Genomic DNA, 20,228 nt, shown 5'->3' with positions numbered 1-20,228 from the left:
TGACAGGTGATGCAAGTGCAGAACACCACTTACATCTTAAGTATTTCAAAAACTTACAGAACACCTATGAGGAATTCACTTTAATGGTAACGAAGTGGTGCAAGCAGAGGTGAGATTATCAAAAAGTCAAACATTCACAGTGAAGGCACCAACAAACTGGTCTCTCACTGGGAGAAATGTGTTCATCACCATGGCGACTGTGTTGAGAAATAAATATACAGAAATGGAGAATAAAGCTGTAGAATGTTAATAAAGTTTGTTTTATTTAAAAAGATTTATAAGTTTTAAAATAAAATTTCAGAGGCTTTACTTTTCAAAATAACCTCATAGTTTCCTCTTACATTTCTACTTAAATCTGTTATCTGGTTGACAAATAAAAATGTTGTCACTTTGGTCCCACTTACCAACTGTTGTGATAGCACGTAACCTCAATGCACAGGATGTAAAAAGCTACAGACACAAAATTTTTGGGTTTTTAGAGAAAATAAAAAGAAACTCGACAAACATGTCATAAATGCACTGTTTCCTCGCTAATAATGTTCAGAGATGCTCTTCAAATTGTCACACGATGAATATGGTTTTAGAGATGTTGCTAAAAGGGTTGTCCGTTTACAGTGATGTGCAAACTGGCATCTGTGTGCTAATGACTGCCTAACACACTGCAAACAACCAAGTGCTTTGTGAATAATGGCTACAGCTTCAGCTAAATGGGCCACCAGCTTTACTGAGGCATTTATCAACATTTCATACAAAAAACGCTTCATCTCCTTCCATTAAAAGAAGCCCTTAGGAGGCCAGTAACATCTCTAAAACAATATTCATAACACAGCAGTTTGAATACTGTCTATGAACACTACTACCATCAAAACTTCATGGACCCCAAGCAGGGAAATGGTGCATCTATGACACTTCTGTAACACAAAAAAGTGTTTCTTTTTATCTCCTCTAAACACTAAAAAATTTTATACGCAGGTTTTCTATGCCCTATATAATATCTCATTATCTCTATTTAGGAATGGATATTATGAATTAATTACATTCAGTAAACACTTACAGAATCAGGGGGTGTGAATGGTGTACTTGCACTATTAGGTGGACTGAGTGGACTTCTAGTTGATTTCTCATTTCCTTTAGGTATCCACACCAGTCGTTTCTCATAATCGTGGTTAAACATCCTGATATGTTGTCTGCTATCCTGTAATAAGGAATAAAAAGCAATTATAATTAGAATATGTGTAAGCTTTTCCTGCTTAGTGTATTGCTTCCACAAAAAACTGCAGATATATCTTCCTCATATCACGATTATTATGATTATTTAATGTAAGATTAATTTTCTTCCAGTAGCTTGGTAACACCTTTTCTATTCACATAGAAGAGTTCTTTTATGCCCTCGAAGTTTTTCTTTTTAGTTCTACTTTTCATTTCCATCACATTTATGTTTTCACACATCAGTATTGCCTTCGTTTCCTTCTGACTAATATTTAGAATCAGTTTCTGTAATGCTACATGTCAGGAAGCTCATTATTCACTCTAGCTCTTATCCCAGTTCAACCGTTACTGTTATATCAACAATAAAAAGGACTCAGTGAATTATTTTGCAAAGTAAGAGTCCTCTTCACCCATAATTCTTGAAAGTTATTGAGAAAACAACGAAAGCATGTAACACTCCAATGAAATTGAGTATTAAAACAATTCTCTTTCTAGTTTTATATTCCTGCAATTTGAAAGGATATGGATGTGATCGGAGTTGCCAAATCTTACCAACTGTGTACAGCTGTCTGCCTGCAGCAAATTCCGTGTAGAGATCATAATGCCTTCATAGCATCAAAGAGTGCCAAATAACCTGGTCATTAAGCTTTTATGGTACCTTTGTGAAATCAGATTCCTATTTTTATGGAACTGCAGTTGTTAGAAGCATAATGCTTCAATAAGAATCTGTATGTCGATAGGGATACGTATGTAGAAGATATGTGCCAGATTGTGCCTAACAAGTCATAAATCTGGTAGTGAAGTACAGAATGTGATGCCACCACGGAATGAAAGTGATCTTGCCTGTAGGGCAGTGATGTGCATTATTGCATCAGCTTGAGTGAAGTCACACTGTCAGAGTGCTGCTACACGCTCATGCCAGAAGCATCATGGACCGTTAGGTTTTCTTCCCTTACATGTGATAAACTTCGACAATGGACCAAAAATACCTCAGGCAACCATCTGCTCATACAAATTCTAGCATGGAATCAGACAAAAAAAATTCCTTTCCAACAGGTCTCTCTTGCATTTCAATAGCACTGATGACCAAGAACACTTGGAATACAAAAGGTGAATGCTATTTCCCAGAGCACATTATTCAACATTATACAAAATGACAACACAGTGTGATGGTCAGGAATGCTGCTGGATCTATTGGGCAATATTGGTTGCAGTGAACAGTGGTTATTCTGAAAAACAACTGTTATGTAATGGAAATCAAAATGTATTGAGTTTTTCGTTATTGTGGTCTTCAGTCCAGAAACTGGTTTGATGCAGCTCTCCATGCTACTCTATCCTGTGCAAGCTTCTTCATCTCCCAGTACCTACTGCAACCTACATCCTTCTGAATCTGTTTAGTGTATTCATCCCTTCTTCATCTCCCAGTACCTACTACAACCTACATCCTTCTGAATCTGTTTCATGCATTTATCTCTTGGCAATTAAACACAGTGAGAGGTCTTACCTCGTCCAACAAAACAACTTTTTCAGTTGTGGTAAGCTGAACTTGAATAAAAACACAAACAGCTGTTAATTGATGACTTATTGACACAATTGGTTTCACTGCATTAAAGCATCTAGAGGTAATACCACAAAGCAAAAACAAAGATGTGACTAGAAAGGAAAGCACCCTTGTAATCTATAGTCATTACAAGAGCTTTGCTTAAATTATTTGAAATACGTCCTTTTCGCCTTGCTAGGCTATTGATCGCAACAACTTTATAACATGGGTAGCCAAAACCAGCGAAACTGGTTGTGTCAATGAATTATCAATTAACAGCTGTCCGCAGTTTTATTCAAGTTCAATTTACCATGGTTGTCCACATTATAGAGCTGTTGTCATATATGAAGAAAGCCCTGAAATGTTGTACTGTATGGCAATGTTTATTCTTTTCCAACTAGATGAGAATTCATTTACTCAAAAATGTAATAAAGCTGTAACTTATTGTCACTGAAGCAATTACAATACACATTTGCTATGTTAATGCAACTTTCAATATTGAAAATATCCAGTCGATTTTAACTTAATTTCTGCAATAGTATTTTCATCATATTATCACTTTAGAAACATAAGTTGAAATATCAAGTGATTTATTAAACAAAGAAAAAATTGTGACTGTGAATGTAAGACAACAAAAGCAAACACTTGCAAAAATTTCATGTTGAACTTGTATAATGTGTTGTGTTGGCAGAAGAGACAACACCGCGTTACTAGTGGAGACTGAAATGCACGCGTTTTAGCTCACGCAGGCTGGCGTGAGGAGGGAAGAACTAGACTGACGTGAGGTCTGGAACATGACAATGAATTAGAATTCAGAAAGGGGACATAATTAGTTTGATACTTAACTTTAATCCATTAATGATGAACGTTGCTCTTGACGGTACAAGATTCACAGTATTATCTGTTCAGAATACATTCATAGTAACCAAATATGGCACCTTACTAGGTCGTAGCAAATGACGTAGCTGAAGGCTATGCTAAACTGTCGTCTCTGCAAATGAGAGCGTATGTAGACAGTGAACCATCACTAGCAAAGCCGGCTGTACAACTGGGCCGAGTGCTAGGGAGTCTCTAGACTAGACCTGCCACGTGGCGGCGCTCGGTCTGCAATCACTGATAGTGGCAACACATGGGTCCTACTTATACTAACGGACCACGGCCAATTTAAAGGCTACCACCTAGCAAGTGTGGTGTCTGGCGGTGACACCACATAATGTTTACAGATTGCAATACACAACACACACAAACAAAAATCAATTGTTCAAATTTACAATTTGTATTTTTTCACATACAAAATCTGGGTACTCTGATAAAACTAGCTCTTTCAGTGATAAACGTAACATAAAAAAATAAAAGTTTTCATAATCCATGAGGAGCAACAACGAAATTTTCTTGAAACCTGCTTCATTTGGGAACAAATTCTGCCTCTCGTGGATTAAAAATATATATTCTTCAGAACTGTGATATTAGTCTCTTTCAGAAACCATCCTGTTATTTCTTATTTCATAAGCATCTGACAAAGCTGAAGAGTGAAAGATTCTGTCTGAAAACAGTGGGGACTGAAATTTCTTACAATATGTTACACTGTTACCTGAAGGGGAAAAAAAATAAATTGACTCACTTAAGTGTAAGAAGATTGCTAAGTAAACACTATGCTACACTTGCCATGAAAACATAGCATACTGATAAGACTTTAAAAAGATTGCCTTTAGCAGAGAAAAAGTTGTTCTCAGACAAGAGACGTCAAAAGTACATAGCTTCACTATCGATAACAACATGCATATATAGTCTACACAAAAGGAGATGGAGTCGAATTTCATGCATACATGCTAATCCAGCCTCATTTTGAGATCAAGCATGTACATTTATGTTTGATGTTTTCTGTAGTGTTGAGATAGCAGAAATTGTATTGCATCTTTGGTTGATTGTTAACATGTGCCATTTATACCTTGCATAAATCATGACTGTTTTGGATTATGTCTTGCGTCAGGTTTTGGGATCACTGTCGCAAATTGTCCAGTCGATAAACATAAAGCAACCAATACAAACATTACAGATGAGGTGGTGTACAAAAGGTCCTGAAATATGTTAATTAAAATTATTACATCTTGCCTAGGTCTTATTCTGCACCACCATCTTCAAAGTTGTCTCCATGGGAGGGAATAAACCAATAATAATGTTTCTGCTACTTTTGAAACACATCCTGAAAATCTTTCCTTGTTAAAGTGTTTAGCAGGCTCTCTGATTCTGCTATATCAAATCTTTGTACCATCAACGATTTTTCATCTTGCAGAGGAAGAAGTTACACGGATGATGATGATGTTTGGTTTGCGGGGCACTCAACTGCATGGTCATCATCGCCCATACAAAGTCCCAGTTTTTACACAACCCAATTTTTTGTTACTCAGTCCCATTTAGTGGCTGTCACGAATGATGACAATGAAGACAATAATGATGATAAATGATGAGGACAACACAAACACCCAGTCCCCGGGAAGAGAAAATCCTCAAGCCTGCCGGGAATCGAACCTGGGACCCTGTGATCGAGAGGCAGCAACACTAACCACTAGACAACGAGCTGTGGACAAGTTACATGGAGGTAAGTCTGCTGAGTATGTTAGTGGGGAATTGCAATCATCATCTTTCAGGGCTACCTTTGACTTGTTGATCTTTCTTTTATTTTGGGGAGGAGGGGGGCTGTGGTGAAGATGGATTGTTCCACTGTAACAACTACTGCTTATTTTCTGGATCATAGTCATAAACCAAACTTTCATCACCAATTACAACCCTCGAAAGAAAGTCTGGACTGTCTTGAATCAGATGCAGCACAAATTTCAGCACAATCCTTCCCTCTACAATTTTTCTGAGAGAATACGTTTTCATGTACCATAATTTATACCCAACGTGTTGCAGAGGTCTCGGATGATCTGCAGCCATTTTCCATTTTTGAAATGCTTATATCTATTGAAAGTCTGTGCTTCATCCAAAGTTTTGTCTCGAGAAGCTTGCTTCAACATTTGGTGTGTTCCTACAGCAGTTTACCCAAGCACAATTTTATACAGGCACACTGCTCTTCCAGGTAGTTATCACAAAACTGCAATTTTATGCAAAGATGGCAATGGAAATGTGCTCCAAAACAAGTAATCAAACCACTTGGCTTGCAACCCCCTGTCATAAATATTCAAGAAGGGAATTGGGGAGACATCTAGCAGTATTTCAGTGCAACTGTAAAAATTTGCACACTAATTTGAAATTTCAGTAACTCTCAGATAGCACCCGGTATGATGTCACAACTGTGCTTCACAAAATTACCACATTAAAATCACCGGCACTGCAATCCACTTGTATCATCTATACATAGCAGACAGCATGGATTCGTCAGATTGGATTCCAGATTGTGCTGTAAGATTGATGAACCTGTGCAAGCCTTTTCTGATTGACATCCATTGGACTACTTGAATGCTAGATATTCTAAGTGTAACTGTTTTGTGCAGATGACTACTGTGGTGTCTTGCGCACTCGTCTCGTATAGGGTGCCTAAGGGAAGCAGTGTTCTCGGAATGCTCTACAATTCAAGCAATTTGTTGTTTTATTTCAATAAAGCAGATTTGACAATAATTAACTTGAATGTACTAAAAGTTACCACAAGTGATGGGCAACAGGCAATATAATTCAGAGTCCTTGGCTATATGCAATGTTCCCGCAAGTTTGACACACAGTTTTTGGATCACTAATAACCGTTCTCCTAGCACGCTCTGCTAGGCAGTGGTAATCCTCTGCATATACTCCACTAATGTCCGGCCGAGCTTGCAGGAGCAGCACTTATATTCACTTCAGCTAGATGTCACTCCTGTCATGGTGATGTCCTGGTCAGCGCACTATTGGCCAATGTAGTTTCACCACCTTCTCTGGTCTTGCGTTCTTCTTCTTCGTTCCGGTGCTTGTGGTTACGCCAGAACATTCCTCCCCACGCAAAGGGACAGACCGTCATCGTGTAGGGAGTATGACCATGGTGGGGGAGGCAGGAGTGTGGGCGTATCATCGGGCCAAGAGCTGTGGCTGCAGGGGATGTCAAGCTTCCGGCTGTGCCCCGCCATCTGGACTGCGCTCTGGCGGAAACGTACCCCGGAAAATGACCAGAAGGGTACATGTCCACCTACTGCTACCATGAACCAGATGAAGAAGGCAGCGACTGCTGCAGTGTAGGCAGGTCCAGCTCCATCGGTTGGATGAGAGGGGGCAGAGGCTCCGTCTCCATGGGGTCATCTAACGGAGTCGTGATGATACCCTCTGGTGGCTGCTGTGGCCGCACTGTTCTCAGGATCTGTAAATCTGGGGGAAGAGATACAGAAGGATCACTCTGCACATGACATGAGGGTGGAGCACTGTCCGATGCAGCAGCTGTGAAGCAATTCTGTCGGCGATGGTCCATCTCACGGATGTGAATGATAGGATGCAAGAAACAGTTGCAGTGCTTGATCCCTGGTGAGTGCGTTGTGAAGTTTGGCCAACTGCTGCTTGAAGGTTCTGACAAAACGTTTTGCTTCGCTGTTTGACTGTGGATGGAACAGTGAACTAGTTAGATGCTGTACGCCACACAATCACAGACTCTTTCAAATTCATGTGATGTGAACTGAGGGTCGTTGCCTGACACTATGACTTCAGGCAAACCTTTGAGACAAAAAACAGAGGACAACGCCTGAACTGCACTATGTGATGTTGTCGAGTTCATTGGCACAGCAAAAGGCAACTTGCAATATGAGTCAACCACCATCAACCAGCGAGTGTTCCAAAAAGGCACTGCTCAGTGTATATGCACATGTTGCCGTCGTGACTGCCAAGCAGAGAATTTTTGTGGCAGAGTGGACTGATTTTCTGCACATGCATGACACTGTGATGTCTTCTGTTCTATAAGGGCATCCATACCCTGCCAAGTACAGTGTTGACACGTTGTTTCATACGAACAATACCCCAGTGTTCTTTGTGAAGTAACTGCAGCACTTCTTTATGCGAAGCTTTAGAGATCAACACACGTGACTGTCCACTGTCATTTTGAACAAGAATCACATCTTTCTGTACAGCAGTGCTATGCCGACGCGCAAAGTATCGGCACACTACAGAGTTCTTTATGCTATGCAAGGAACGACGCCAAGATGTGCAAATTTGAATCAGCTTCTGTGGCTGTGCAATTTTCCGATAGCTCAGCCGAAAAGATTGACGCAATTCAGAATCCTGAGCATCGATAAGGCAACAAGAGGCAGCGGAAGTGTCAAAAGTTTTTATCAGGGCCAATTGGAAGACATGAAAGCGCGTTCGCATTACCACGTTGAGCTGTTGGATGATACACAATCTCATATTGGTACTGAGACAAAACCCATCTTTGCAATTTTTGGGCAGTTTGTACAGCAACCGGTTTCGTCAGATGAAACAAGGACTACAAAGGCTTGTGATCTGTTACTAAGCAGAATTTTTTGCCATACAAATAGTGGTGGAATTTGGTGACACCATACACAATAGCCAAAGCCTCTTTTCAATTTGTGAATAGTTACATTGAGCTTTGTACAACACTTTTGATGCAGAAGCAATAGGCCTGTCTGTATCATGAATTCTGTGTGAAAGCACTGCACTGATTCTGTAACAGGAAGCGTCAACTTGCGATACAACTCGTTTGGCAGGATCAAAGTGAACTAAGCATTAATCACTGTGCAATGCATCTTTAAGTTTCTGAAAAGCTTCTTGGCACACATCTGTCCAAACAAAGGGGACATTCTTGTGCCGGAAGCAATGTAATGGAGCTACGATTTTTGCAGCGTTCAGTATGAACTGAATATAATAGTTCATTTTTCCTAAAACTGACTGCACTTATGTGATACTGCGAGGAACTGGATGTGGAACGAACAATTTTACATGCACATTACACATTAACATATGCATGCTCATAAACTACAACTTTTTAGTACTGTTGAGAGTTAAGAAATCCCACCCATCACCTTTTAGCCATTACAAAATTAGAAATTCTTCTATGGAATAGGAGGAATTGTTAAGGAGAACCCTTTTCAGTCTGCTTTCAAATTTAACTTTGCTGTCTATCAGATATCTTATATCAACGTGTAAGTGATCAAAAATGTTGGTGGCAGCATTGTGCCCCCAGTTTGTGCTAAAAATAATCTTAATGTAGAGTAATGCAAGTTATTTTTTCTTCTGTTATTGAAATTATGTAGATCATTGTTCTTGTTGAACTGCAGTGGATTATTTACAACAAACTTCACAAGGGAATAAACAGACCTTGAAGCAGTAGTCAAAATGCTCAACTACTTCAACAGGCCTCTACAAGATGACTGTCGGTGAGCACCACATATTACTCTCAAAGCATGTTTTTGAGCAATGAACACTTTCTTTCTTAACATTGAGTTACCCCAGAACATTATTTCATATGACATTACTGAATTAAATTATGCAAAATATGTCAAGTTATTGATTTCTCTCTCCCCAAGATTTGTAATGATACTACTTGTAAATGTGGCTGCACTAAGCTGTTTTAGGAGTTTGAAATTGAGTTTTTTCCATTTAAATTATCATCGACATGGGCACCTACAAATTTTGACATCTCAACCAAAGTTATTATTTCCTCACCCTGTGTTGCACTTACCACTGGTGCAGAACATCTAGATGTGCAGGACTAAATATGATGTGTCTTTTTGAAATTGAGAATGAAACCGTCCACAGGAAAAATATTTTTTAAGAAACCAGTATATTTATGCAAACAATTTCTTTGTATATGTTCAGATGATAAATAGTTTCCCAATTTCTGTGGAGAGAAGTTACGCCATGTGTTCTGAAATACGATTCAAGGGTGGCGATATCATCTACAACACTAAGACTGCAGTCATTTGTCACAATTAGTTATCCTTTATGAATTCATTAGAACAGTGTATAAAGCTGCTGGAACTTTGAATTCACAATAAGTGTAAGTGGAGATTCTGACACCAATGTCCATTCAGTACTAAGGACGTGGGTTAATCCATGACTACTCAACACAAACATTGTTCAGCCATTCCATTAACTATGAATACTTTGGATCTGTTATTAACCTAAAGATTGCTTTGACACTTTGATTATTGTTTCACTTAGCACGTATGAATGGAGGTGGATTATTCAACATTCTTCATGTGCTGTAGGTTTTGTAGTAGCCTTTTCTTTACTATGTGCTTTTCTTTCAATACTTCACTTCATTCGTTGTCAACCTAAACTGTTGACTGTACGGAGATATCATCTCAGAATGAAACAAAAGCGTTGTGCAGCAAGTGCACATTTCACACTTTATTACAGGTCCCAGGAAGGAAGTGGCAAACCACTTTCACTAACATCTTGGCACAGGCAACAATGCACGATTCCTGCTTTGCCACAAGTGTTCTCAAATGAGTATGACAACGAATATTCCTTTTACTGCACAGAGATAACCAACACTCTGAAAATACTAATCAAAATGGATGATCACTGGAATGTCAGTACTACCAAAGGACATGCATAAAATTGACTCTTTTATCTTTACAATTGCACTTCCAAACACTATGCTATAGACAGCATTCGATTTAATACTGTCGAGGGTCAAAAGTTTGGTGAAGTGGCCAGGTAGGCATAAATGCATATTCCAATGTTTCCATACCGCCTTCCACTACCAGTATGGCAAAACATTAGGACATGGTAGTCTCTCAACATATGGAATAATTTTAAGTGGCCATGAGGTGTCTCTCAACATGGGTGGCTGGTCAGTTCTTACACACTGGCTGTATAGCTCCCAGGGCTTTGTGGCATTCATCAGTACAGACTGTGTCCTGGGATGCCGAGATTCAGGTGTGAAATGTTGCCCATGAGAGCAGTTGTGTACAGTAAATGGTAACTAATGACGCCATCATGACTTACTGTCCCATCTTTGATGCCTAATCTTCGATCAACTGTGACCCACAAGTCCCGTCTATCCATTGTCATCTGGCTTTGGGGGTACTTCAGTTGCAGCAATTATTACTAATGTATGACAGCCCAGGTGCAGCCTTCTATAAAACTAAACATTTAATGCAGGTAAGGCATTCCATAGAGCATCCCGATGAAGCTCTTTTCACCATGGATGCAGATGATGCTTACTCACAGATGTGTTATCAGAGTGCCAAGTGTTATCACTGGGGGCTTGCTTTAGTTGTACACACACACATCATAGATGGTGTATGCTGGGACTGTAATTATACCAAGAGAACGATTCTTCTTTACACAGGATGCAGTTAACACAGCAAGGTGAGAATGCATAACACAATCGCTCTAAAATTAAAATTTTTCCTTGCGTTTTATATCTTAAAAAGTACCGTGATAACAAAAATTAGAACCGTTCTGCAATGCGCTGGTTCCCTGAAGATTATGAACAAGCAGAACAGGCTAAAGCTTTTAAAGGGGTCAATTTCATGTTGTATTTTTGGTTATTTTTGTCACATACTGGAAATACAGTCGCACCTCAGTTTCAGGATCAATTCAAATTAAGGAAATAAGTTTACTCGAGGGGCAGTAAACAATGCGAAAGCAGAAATACTTATCTGCAAAACATACCTTTACACAGCCGTTCACATTATCGTTCTCCGTCATCCAGGACCCTCCTTGTTAACAAATTATTCACAAATACAATGCCTCAGAACTATCACTTCACCTGTATATTACATCGACAGTCTCTTTTTGAGATTGTTTGCAGCACTGAGATGCACTCACTCTTTAACAAAATTCAATTTCGTTCTGTTCATTTAAGTCTCTCCATACACTGCGCATACATGTTATAATCCGTTTACGAAAGTTGTCTGGAATGTCTTGTCTCTATAATAACAAAGCTGACTTCTCGCGAAATTCAAATCCACTTAAAAATATCTCCATACGACGCCACATACACACAAACACATACAGTACCAAAGATGCTTGCTCTGACGTTACTCCGAAAACCACAGACTTTACATCACAGTTGTGCTTTACATGCCGAAGATAATTAACGGCAGATCTCGTTGGGTGCACATAAATCATTTTCTTATTTTTATTGGCTTCTAGCATACAAACTTTTTAGCCATCAGAAATAAATGTACAGTTTTTAACTCATCCAAGGATCATCTCACAACAGCATAGGAATTGTCACTCTGATACAACGATAATAATAGATATGAGGGTAATCCCAAAAGTAAGGTCTCCCTTTTTTAAGTACATAGACCTGTTTATTTCTACAATGGTTTACATCAGTTTACAGCTTGAACATTTAGCTATTTTTCGACATAATCACCTTTCCTGTCGATGCATTTTTGTGGACGCTGTGGCAGTTTTTGTATACCCATGTCATACCAGCTCGCCGCCATGCTGTTCTTCTTTCTCACCTCGTCGTCGGAGCTGAATCGCTTTCCGGACAAATGTTCTTTTAACGTAGAGAAAAGGTGATAGTCACTGGGCGCCAAGTCAGGACTATAGGGTGGGTGGGTGATTATGTTCCACTGAAACTGTTGCAGGAGAGCAACGGTTTGCCGAGCGATGTGTGGGCGAGCGTTGTCATGGTGAATTTGTACGCCCTTGCTCAACATTCCTCTTCTCCGGTTCTAAATTGCCCGTTTGAGTTTTTTCAAAGTCTCACAGTACCTATCAGCGTAAGTTGTGGTCCCAGCGATTCAGCTCCGTCGACGAGGTGAAAGAAGAGATTCATAACTTTCTGAACAGCACGGCGGCGAGCTGGTATGACATGGGCATACAAAAACTGCCACAGCGTCTACAAAAATGCAATGACAGAAATGGTGATTATGTCGAAAAATAGCTAAATGTTCAAGCTGTAAACTGATGTAAACCATTGTAGAAATAAACAGGTCTATGTACTTATAAAAAATAGGAGACCCTACTTTTGGGATTACCCTCGTAATAACACCACACACACACACACTCACACACACACACACACAAGGAGAGAGAGAGAGAGAGAGAGGAATACATAAGTGTGCGTTATGAGGAATAGAACAGGTGGTCAGACTCGACTTTGCTGAAGGAACCCCCAGGAATTTGCCTGAAATGGTTTGAGAAAACCAGGGATGACACAGCTAGTTGTCTCGAATGAGGGGACGTCGCTAATTGCATAAATAAATTTCAGTGTATCACAAGGTAGTGTACCGAGGCCCTGGCTATCCATGTGTCATTTAATGACCTGGCAGACAGTGCTGATCGTTACCTTCAAAGAGATAGTAATACTTTCATAACCCTCTTCGCAGATAAGGCAGTTATCTATAATGAAGTGCTGCCTGAAAAAGTTGTACAAAATTTCAAACTAATGCTAAGATTGACAGCTAACCTTAAATGTTCATAAAAGTAAAATTCTGCTCGTCACAAGATAGACTAATTAGTAATATTGGAATCAGTCAACTACTACAACTATCTGAGTAAAGATATAACACGGAATTACACATAATCTGAGTTGTAAGTAATGCAGGTGGGAAACTTCGATTCATTGGTTAGATCCTTGGAAAGTGCAGTGCATCTACAAAGGAGAATGCTTACAGCGCACCCATGTGATCCATCATGGAATATTCCTCAAGTGTTTGGACCCATCCCAAATAGGATTATCAGGGGATATTGAACCGATACAAAGAAGGGCAGCACGTGTGGTCACATATTTGATCCATGGGAGAGCATCATGGAGACACTGAAAAATCTGAACTGGTAAATGTTTGGAGATAGATAAACTATACCGAGAAAGCTTACAAAGTTTCAAGAAGTACTATTAAGTGATGAATCAACGAATACAGGCCTATACAACCCTGTACGACAAGTTTAGAATAAATGCAGTGCACACAGAAGCTTTTAGGCAATCACTCTTATGTAGCTCCATGCGCATGTGGAATGGGAAGAGACCCTAATATGTAATATAACGATATCGTCAATCGACACATCGGCTATGAACAATGAAATCTGATTCAGTATGTGGTAACTTTAGTCTTTCATTTCATTGTCTTGTTGTGCTAAGCGCGGAATTCTGTTTGCGTCACGTACTGTAAAGTATAAGTTCAAGGTGAAATTAATGTGCGATGTTCAAACTACTCTCTAATAATTCAGCGTAGAGTCCCACCACTCCAAGCAAACAAAATCGTATAGTGATGACCTCATGCAGTGAGCAAGATATTAACTTGAAATGTGCAGCAGTGTCGCATCTGACAACCCCTATAGTAAACTGGAGCAACCACAGCCGAGTACGGCAAACATGCAACAAACCGAGAAAAATGCGACAAATGACCAGTCGGAGCACCCCAGGCAACTTCATACAGCAAAGCCACATAGGGCTCCTAGTCACGTAAAATTACCGTCATTCTGGCCGACACAACCTTTATTATGGTTCATGCATGCTCAGTGTCAGAGATAACGCGGACAAACTTCATTGCATAGTTGCTCACTTAAACGAAACTCAAATTTTTCAACCTGAAGAAGTGTTGCAAAGTCAATATTATGTAGCATTAAAATATAGTCTAATCTGACAATTCACACTGAGGCCTGGACTGTGTCTTCAAATGTTACTCCGTGCCGAACAAAGGGGACAAGCCCCTCAAACAGTTTTGGGGGGATGTTAAGACACTGGCGGGAATAGATTGCTGCCTGAGAATACTATTTGCATGTTGTGGCTTCAATGGCTACTGCCTAACATCCCAACAGTTTTGGCAATTACAGGGGATGATTTTCTCTACAACTTACATCTCACTGCTGATCTCAATAATAGAAAGCTTCTGTAATTGGCGGAGGTGGCATGAATCCAAATAAACCTTCCTTTTCACAACATTTTACAAAAATTCCCAGAGCTCACATGCTCTGCAAAGGTAGTGATGACTTGCAAACACGTCTCCATGCATCATATTAGGATATCGACGAGCCCATCACTAGCAGAAAAGCCTCACCAGCTCATACCCAAAAAGTTTTTAGCAATCCAAGACACCATAAGTCGCAGTGGCGGTGCATGGTATTGCTGCAGTGTTGCACAACTCAAAATAATTTTACACTTCATATGTTCCCTTTACCTTTATGGTTTTTTTGGTTTAGAAAGCTTAATATACGCCATGGAATATGTTACCTGCTGTCGTCAATGTCCCACTGCCACGTAATGAACCCAAAAACGCTGCTGGGTTCGAAGCAAACTTGGGGGGTTTGCACTCCTATGGCAACTCCTCGCCATACAGAGCAGCCCATTACTTCCAATAGGTACAAGACGAGGGCTGTCTGTAACTCCGAGTAGCATGTTTGCCAGTGACACCACAGGGTGCTGCAATTGGGATGCGAACTCCCTGACTAGAAACAGTTCCAAATGCCCCATTAGGTGGTAACACTATACAGAGAACATGTCTCCCATAATGTTAATTTGTTACCCAAGCTTCTAAGGTACAACATTACACCACCCAGAATACTACCAATATTGATATTTCAACAGCAATTATAAGAATTTTTTTACATTCAGAAATTAGGTTTGAGGGTAGAAATTTGGAGTAAGTGTTTTCTCATCAGCGTAACTGAATTTCATAGTTTTGTCAATCGTAAAAAGAGTTTAGATTTAATACTAACAGAGTGACATTTGTTAAGTGGCTAGAATTGTGCTATTGTCGGTGTTGTTGGAATCGTAATGTTTATGCTTATCATGTGTATGAATATTATTTCTATGGAGCCAGCGTATAGATGTTGTGGTCTTTCAAGGTGAATGAGTCTTTTGGTTCTTAATACGGCAATCTTCTATATACTTCTGTATCTGATACATTCTGGACAGTGAGAACTAGCTCATCATGTAGTTTATAATTTGAGGAGTGTGAGTGAAAAGAAAGAGACTAGGACGACTGTTACCAGTTTCAAATACTGTACAAAATATTAATACTGGAAATCGACAGTTTAAGCGAGCATTTAAAGTGGATATTTATCAAAACAGTGATTGGTTATGTTGTTGTGAAGTTAAAAATGAATTATTCTGCTTCACATGCTTGTTGTTCGTTGGAGAACCTTCATGAAGGAAATTGGGAGCTACAGAATAAATCATTTGAGTACCAAAATGAAGAAGTTTGAATGTTCAGCTGTTCCTATACAAAACTGTTTAAGACTGACATTTTTTGGAACTGTTAACACAGCTGAACAACTGGGTAGTGTATATAGAAGAAAAATTGCAGAGTATAATGAAAGTTAAGCATAATATGCATGTGTTACATATTTTCATAGATTGTATTCGTTTCTGTGGCTCCTTTGAATTCGCTATAAGGGGTCGTGATGAAACTAAATCTCTACATCAAACCCCGGTGTTTTTAGAGGACTGATTAATTTTAGCACTGAAATGGATGCAGCACTAAAAGATTATTCGGACAAGGAAACTGTTTTCAAAGGAACATTCAAAACTACACAAAACAAACTTATGAAAATTTATTTTGGAGGTACACCACGAAGAAATTTCAAAGAAAATAAAATAGTTATCTGTTACAGCAGATGAACCTAATGATATTTCAAATGCTGTTGTGCACTGTTACGTATGAAGAGGTAAATCAACAGAAAGGCTCTGGAGTTTCCTGTCTTCTTCCAAACATGTCACACAGACATTAGCTGCGTGTTGGCTAGAACTACTAGAAAGGTAAAAAGAAAATGAGTCTCCTCAAAAAATAATTGCAAAGACCTATGACAGGGTATCTGTTATGGCTGGTTCCTCTAGTGGGATACAAGCTATTGTGAAAAAATCCGAAGCTAATGCAGAATATGTACATTTCTATGCCCATCATGTTAATCTTATAATAAGCGAGGTGGCATCAATCCAGCGCAGTGTGAAAATATTTTCTTTCCAGTTTACAGGGAATATGTGCATTCTTCTCAAACAGCCCACAGCACACCGAAATTTCTTAAGAGATAGTGAGAAAGCATTTAGCTCGACCTTGTCCTACTGGGTGGAATTTTCAATCTTGATCGGTAAACACAGTTTATGACTGCAAGAAAGACATTATTGATTTTATGAATCACATGTTGAAAGGGGGCTCTGTAACGAATGAACCTACGAATTGCCATGTACTTGGTCACAAAAAAGTTCTTTCCAGTTGTAGATTGATTTATTGGTTGGAGTTCTTCGGTTGAATTATGCTGTTAGTTGAAGTCCTCTTCAGTCAGCTACAGCATGGAGACACTAATACATGTCGTTTACGAGTCTATTTCAGCATTTGAAATAAACATTATCAAGATCTGAAAAGAAATTGACATCACCAGTGCTAACGAATCTACTGATATCTCGCTGAAGAAAAGGATGTTGGGCAAGACTGAATGGAAAAGAGAAGCAAAGGAGGTGTGTAATGTGATAATAAATGAGGCCGAACATCGTTTCAGTTTCTCAGGTCTTCTTGTAGCTTCATCAGTTGGTTCCTACAGAAGAGTTCCCATTTCACTGTTCTAAGTTTCCTGAATATACCTTAAAGGGAGTGTGTTAGGTGTATTCATTTTTGGATAAGCTGAAACTACATTATTCACTATTTTTTATCTACCTAGTACAAAAATATAGTTCATTGTCTGGTGCTGTTAATCTAGGGAAGTTTGTAACAACTAATGACCTACAGCAGACGTTCACTGAATACAATAAACCGTTGAAACTAAGTCTCACAATTCCCATGTGGCTGGTCGAAGCAAAAGAGTGCTTTTCTACTTTGAAAAGAAGAAAATAATTCTTACATAATGCTATGAGCCAGGAAACATTGAATGGCCTAGGTGACATATTTCGTTGAAAGAAATGTCGTAATGGAGACTGCAGACTTCAGTTAGCAGATGTCTCACAAGTTTGGATCAGTGAAAACTAGAAGGGTAAAATTTTCTATTAATGTGGGGTAAGAATAAGTCTACTTGTTGTGTATGATTTGTATCTTATTTCCAGCCTTGAAGAGTGTATTTCAGTTCTACTAGGAATGTAGTTGCTAGTGACTTCAACCTACCCTTGATATGCTGGCGAAAATACACGTATAAAGACGGTGGTGGGCTTAAAATGTCGTCCGAAATGGTGCCGAATGGGTTCTCAGAAAGTTTGAGAGATTGCAGGGCACTGTGACTTCTGATTCGGTGTTATGTCGCTTCATGTTCTTAGTGAATATGTACTTTATTGCGATTTGACTCCATACATCTTGATGAAATGGTGGGCAGTAGTTAGTGCCCTTCTTGCGTGCTCTGGGGAAGGAATAACGGTAAGCTTTACCTGCATTCAAAGGAATAGGGTACCAATATATACGACTGCAGTAAAAGAGCACGGCGACAATGGGCCGAGGGAAGCGAGTTTTTTCTGCGGAACCTGAGTGGAAACATTTCCGGACGGCCGAGTTCCGCCGTGTCATTGTGCAGACTCGTTGGTTGGCGCAGGTCGCGACACAGCCGCATCCAGGTAGACTGACTAAGGCCGAGAAGTCGCCGCTGCAATGGCCAGTGCATTGTAGACCGGCAATAAAGCAGAGGATGGGCCCTTGTTAGGCAGGAAGCCGACAAAACAACTGTGAGCGTTCTGTGAATTTCCGTGGGACACGCCACTGGCGCCCAGACGTCCAGACTCTGTTACAAAACATATTTGTGAAAGCACAAGGCTTTTAGCGAGTTTATGGCCGTTCTTTGGAAACTTTGAAATAGACACAACAGGGGAGATAACAAGCTTTTTATGGAGGAGTGTGGTTCCATCCTGGTCATGTTGTTAGCAAAAGACACCGCGTATATGCACGGGAAAGCGACCGCGGAGCTGAATCTTTTTTCTTTTTCTCCCAGTTAAACTTAAAGGCTCTGATTGGTCAAATCGGTGTATGCAAAGCAAGGGCCGCTCTCCCAGCTTCGAATATCGGGCTCCAGCTCGTGATTGGCTTGTGCTGAAGTGGAGGAGGAGGAGGAGGATATTGTGTTTAACGTCCCGTCGACAACGAGGTCATTAGAGACGGAGCACAAGCTCGGATTAGAGAAGGATGGGGAAGGAAGTCGGCCGTGCGCATTCAATGGAACCATCCCGGCATTTGCCTGGAGTGATCTAGGGAAATCACGGAAAACCTAATTCAGTAGGCCGGACGCGGGATTGAACCGTCGTCCTCCTGAATGCGAGTCCAGTGTGCTAACCACTGCGCCACCTCGCTCGGTGCTAAAGTGGGGGAAGTCTAAGATGTAAATGCGATTTGCTACCAAGCTGAGGAGGAAGTGGACAGAAAGAGATCTCACTCTTGTACTGGCGCTTCGCTAGTAAAGAACTGCAGGTCTCTACCTAAACGGTGAGACTTGTGTCCTTTGCTAGTGTGCCACTTAGAGCCTGTGCCAGTCATCTTCTGAAACGTCAGAAGTACTGCTTCTAGCATCACGCACACAACGAGTGATGCGTGGGTGTACTTATTTGTCTTGAGTCGACTGTCTCAGAATCTGAATATTCCGTCACGCATAGTCGTGGCATGGAGTCAAATGGGTTTGGCAGACCAGCAAATGGGTCCACCTGCACACTGGAATCCACTGGGGTTTCATTCACATCTACATTTAGACTCCTCAAGCCACCCAACGGTGTGTGGCGGAGTGCACTTTACGTGCCACTGTCATCACCTCCCTTTCCTGTTCCAGTCGCGTATGGTTCGCGGGAAGAACGACTGCCGGAAAGCCTCCGTGCGTGCTCGAATCTCTCTAATTTTACATTCGTGATCTCCTCGGGAGGTATAAGTAGGGGGAAGCAATATATTCGATACCTCATACAGAAACGCACCGTCTCGAAACCTGGACAGCAAGCTACACCGCGATGCAGAGCGCCTCTCTTGCAGAGTCGGCCACTTGAGTTTGCTAAACATCTCCGTAACGCTATCACGTTTACCAAATAACCCTGTGACGAAACGCGCCGCCCTTCTTTAGATCTTCTCTATCTCCTCCGTCAACCCGACCTGGTACGGATCCCACACTGATGAGCAATACTCAAGTATAGGTCGAACAAATGTTTTGTAAGCCACCTCCTTTGTTGATGGACTACATTTTCTAAGGACTCTCCCAATGAATCTCAACATGGCACCCGCCTTACCAACAATTAATTTTATATGATCATTCCACTTCAAATCGTTCCGTACGCATACTCCCAGATATTTTACAGAAGTAACTGCTACCAGTGTTTCTTCCGCTATCATATAATCATACAATAAAGGATCCTTCTTTCTATGTATTCGCAATACATTACATTTGTCTATGTTAAGGGTGAGTTGCCACTCCCTGCACCAAGTGCCTATCCGCTGCAGATCTTCCTGCATTTCGCTGCAATTTTCTAATGCTGCAACTTCTCTGTATACTACAGCACCATCCGCGAAAAGCCGCATGGAGCTTCCGACACTATCTACTAGGTCATTTATATATATTGTGAAAAGCGATGGTCCCATAACACTCACCTGTGGTACGCCTGAGGTTACCTTAACGTCAGTAGGCGTCTCTCCATTGAGAACAACATGCTGTGTTC

General features: G+C 40.4%; 1 protein-coding gene across 5 annotated transcripts in view; it reads right to left on the bottom strand.

Moving 5' to 3' along the window:
- Positions 1 to 20,228, bottom strand: part of LOC126469811 (fizzy-related protein homolog) — a 170,535-nt gene that overhangs the window by 110,187 nt on the left and 40,120 nt on the right. For 3 of the 5 annotated variants that reach the window (XM_050097085.1, XM_050097087.1, XM_050097086.1), the window contains exons 1-2: positions 11,345 to 11,694; positions 1,055 to 1,195 (exon numbers count right to left, since the gene is read on the bottom strand). In XM_050097085.1, the coding sequence (XP_049953042.1) occupies positions 1,055 to 1,195; positions 11,345 to 11,380 (177 nt within the window). In that variant the 5' untranslated portion in view covers positions 11,381 to 11,694. Of the gene's footprint in view, positions 1 to 1,054; positions 1,196 to 11,344; positions 11,695 to 20,228 lie in introns of those variants that run through there. The other 2 variants (XM_050097088.1, XM_050097089.1) reach the window with 1 other exon arrangement.

The sequence above is a fragment of the Schistocerca serialis genome, chromosome 3 (assembly GCF_023864345.2).
Source record: "Schistocerca serialis cubense isolate TAMUIC-IGC-003099 chromosome 3, iqSchSeri2.2, whole genome shotgun sequence".
Taxonomy (NCBI): domain Eukaryota; kingdom Metazoa; phylum Arthropoda; class Insecta; order Orthoptera; family Acrididae; genus Schistocerca; species Schistocerca serialis.
The sequence above is the reverse complement of the archived record's forward strand: the minus strand, read 5'-3'. Positions and strand labels throughout refer to the sequence as shown.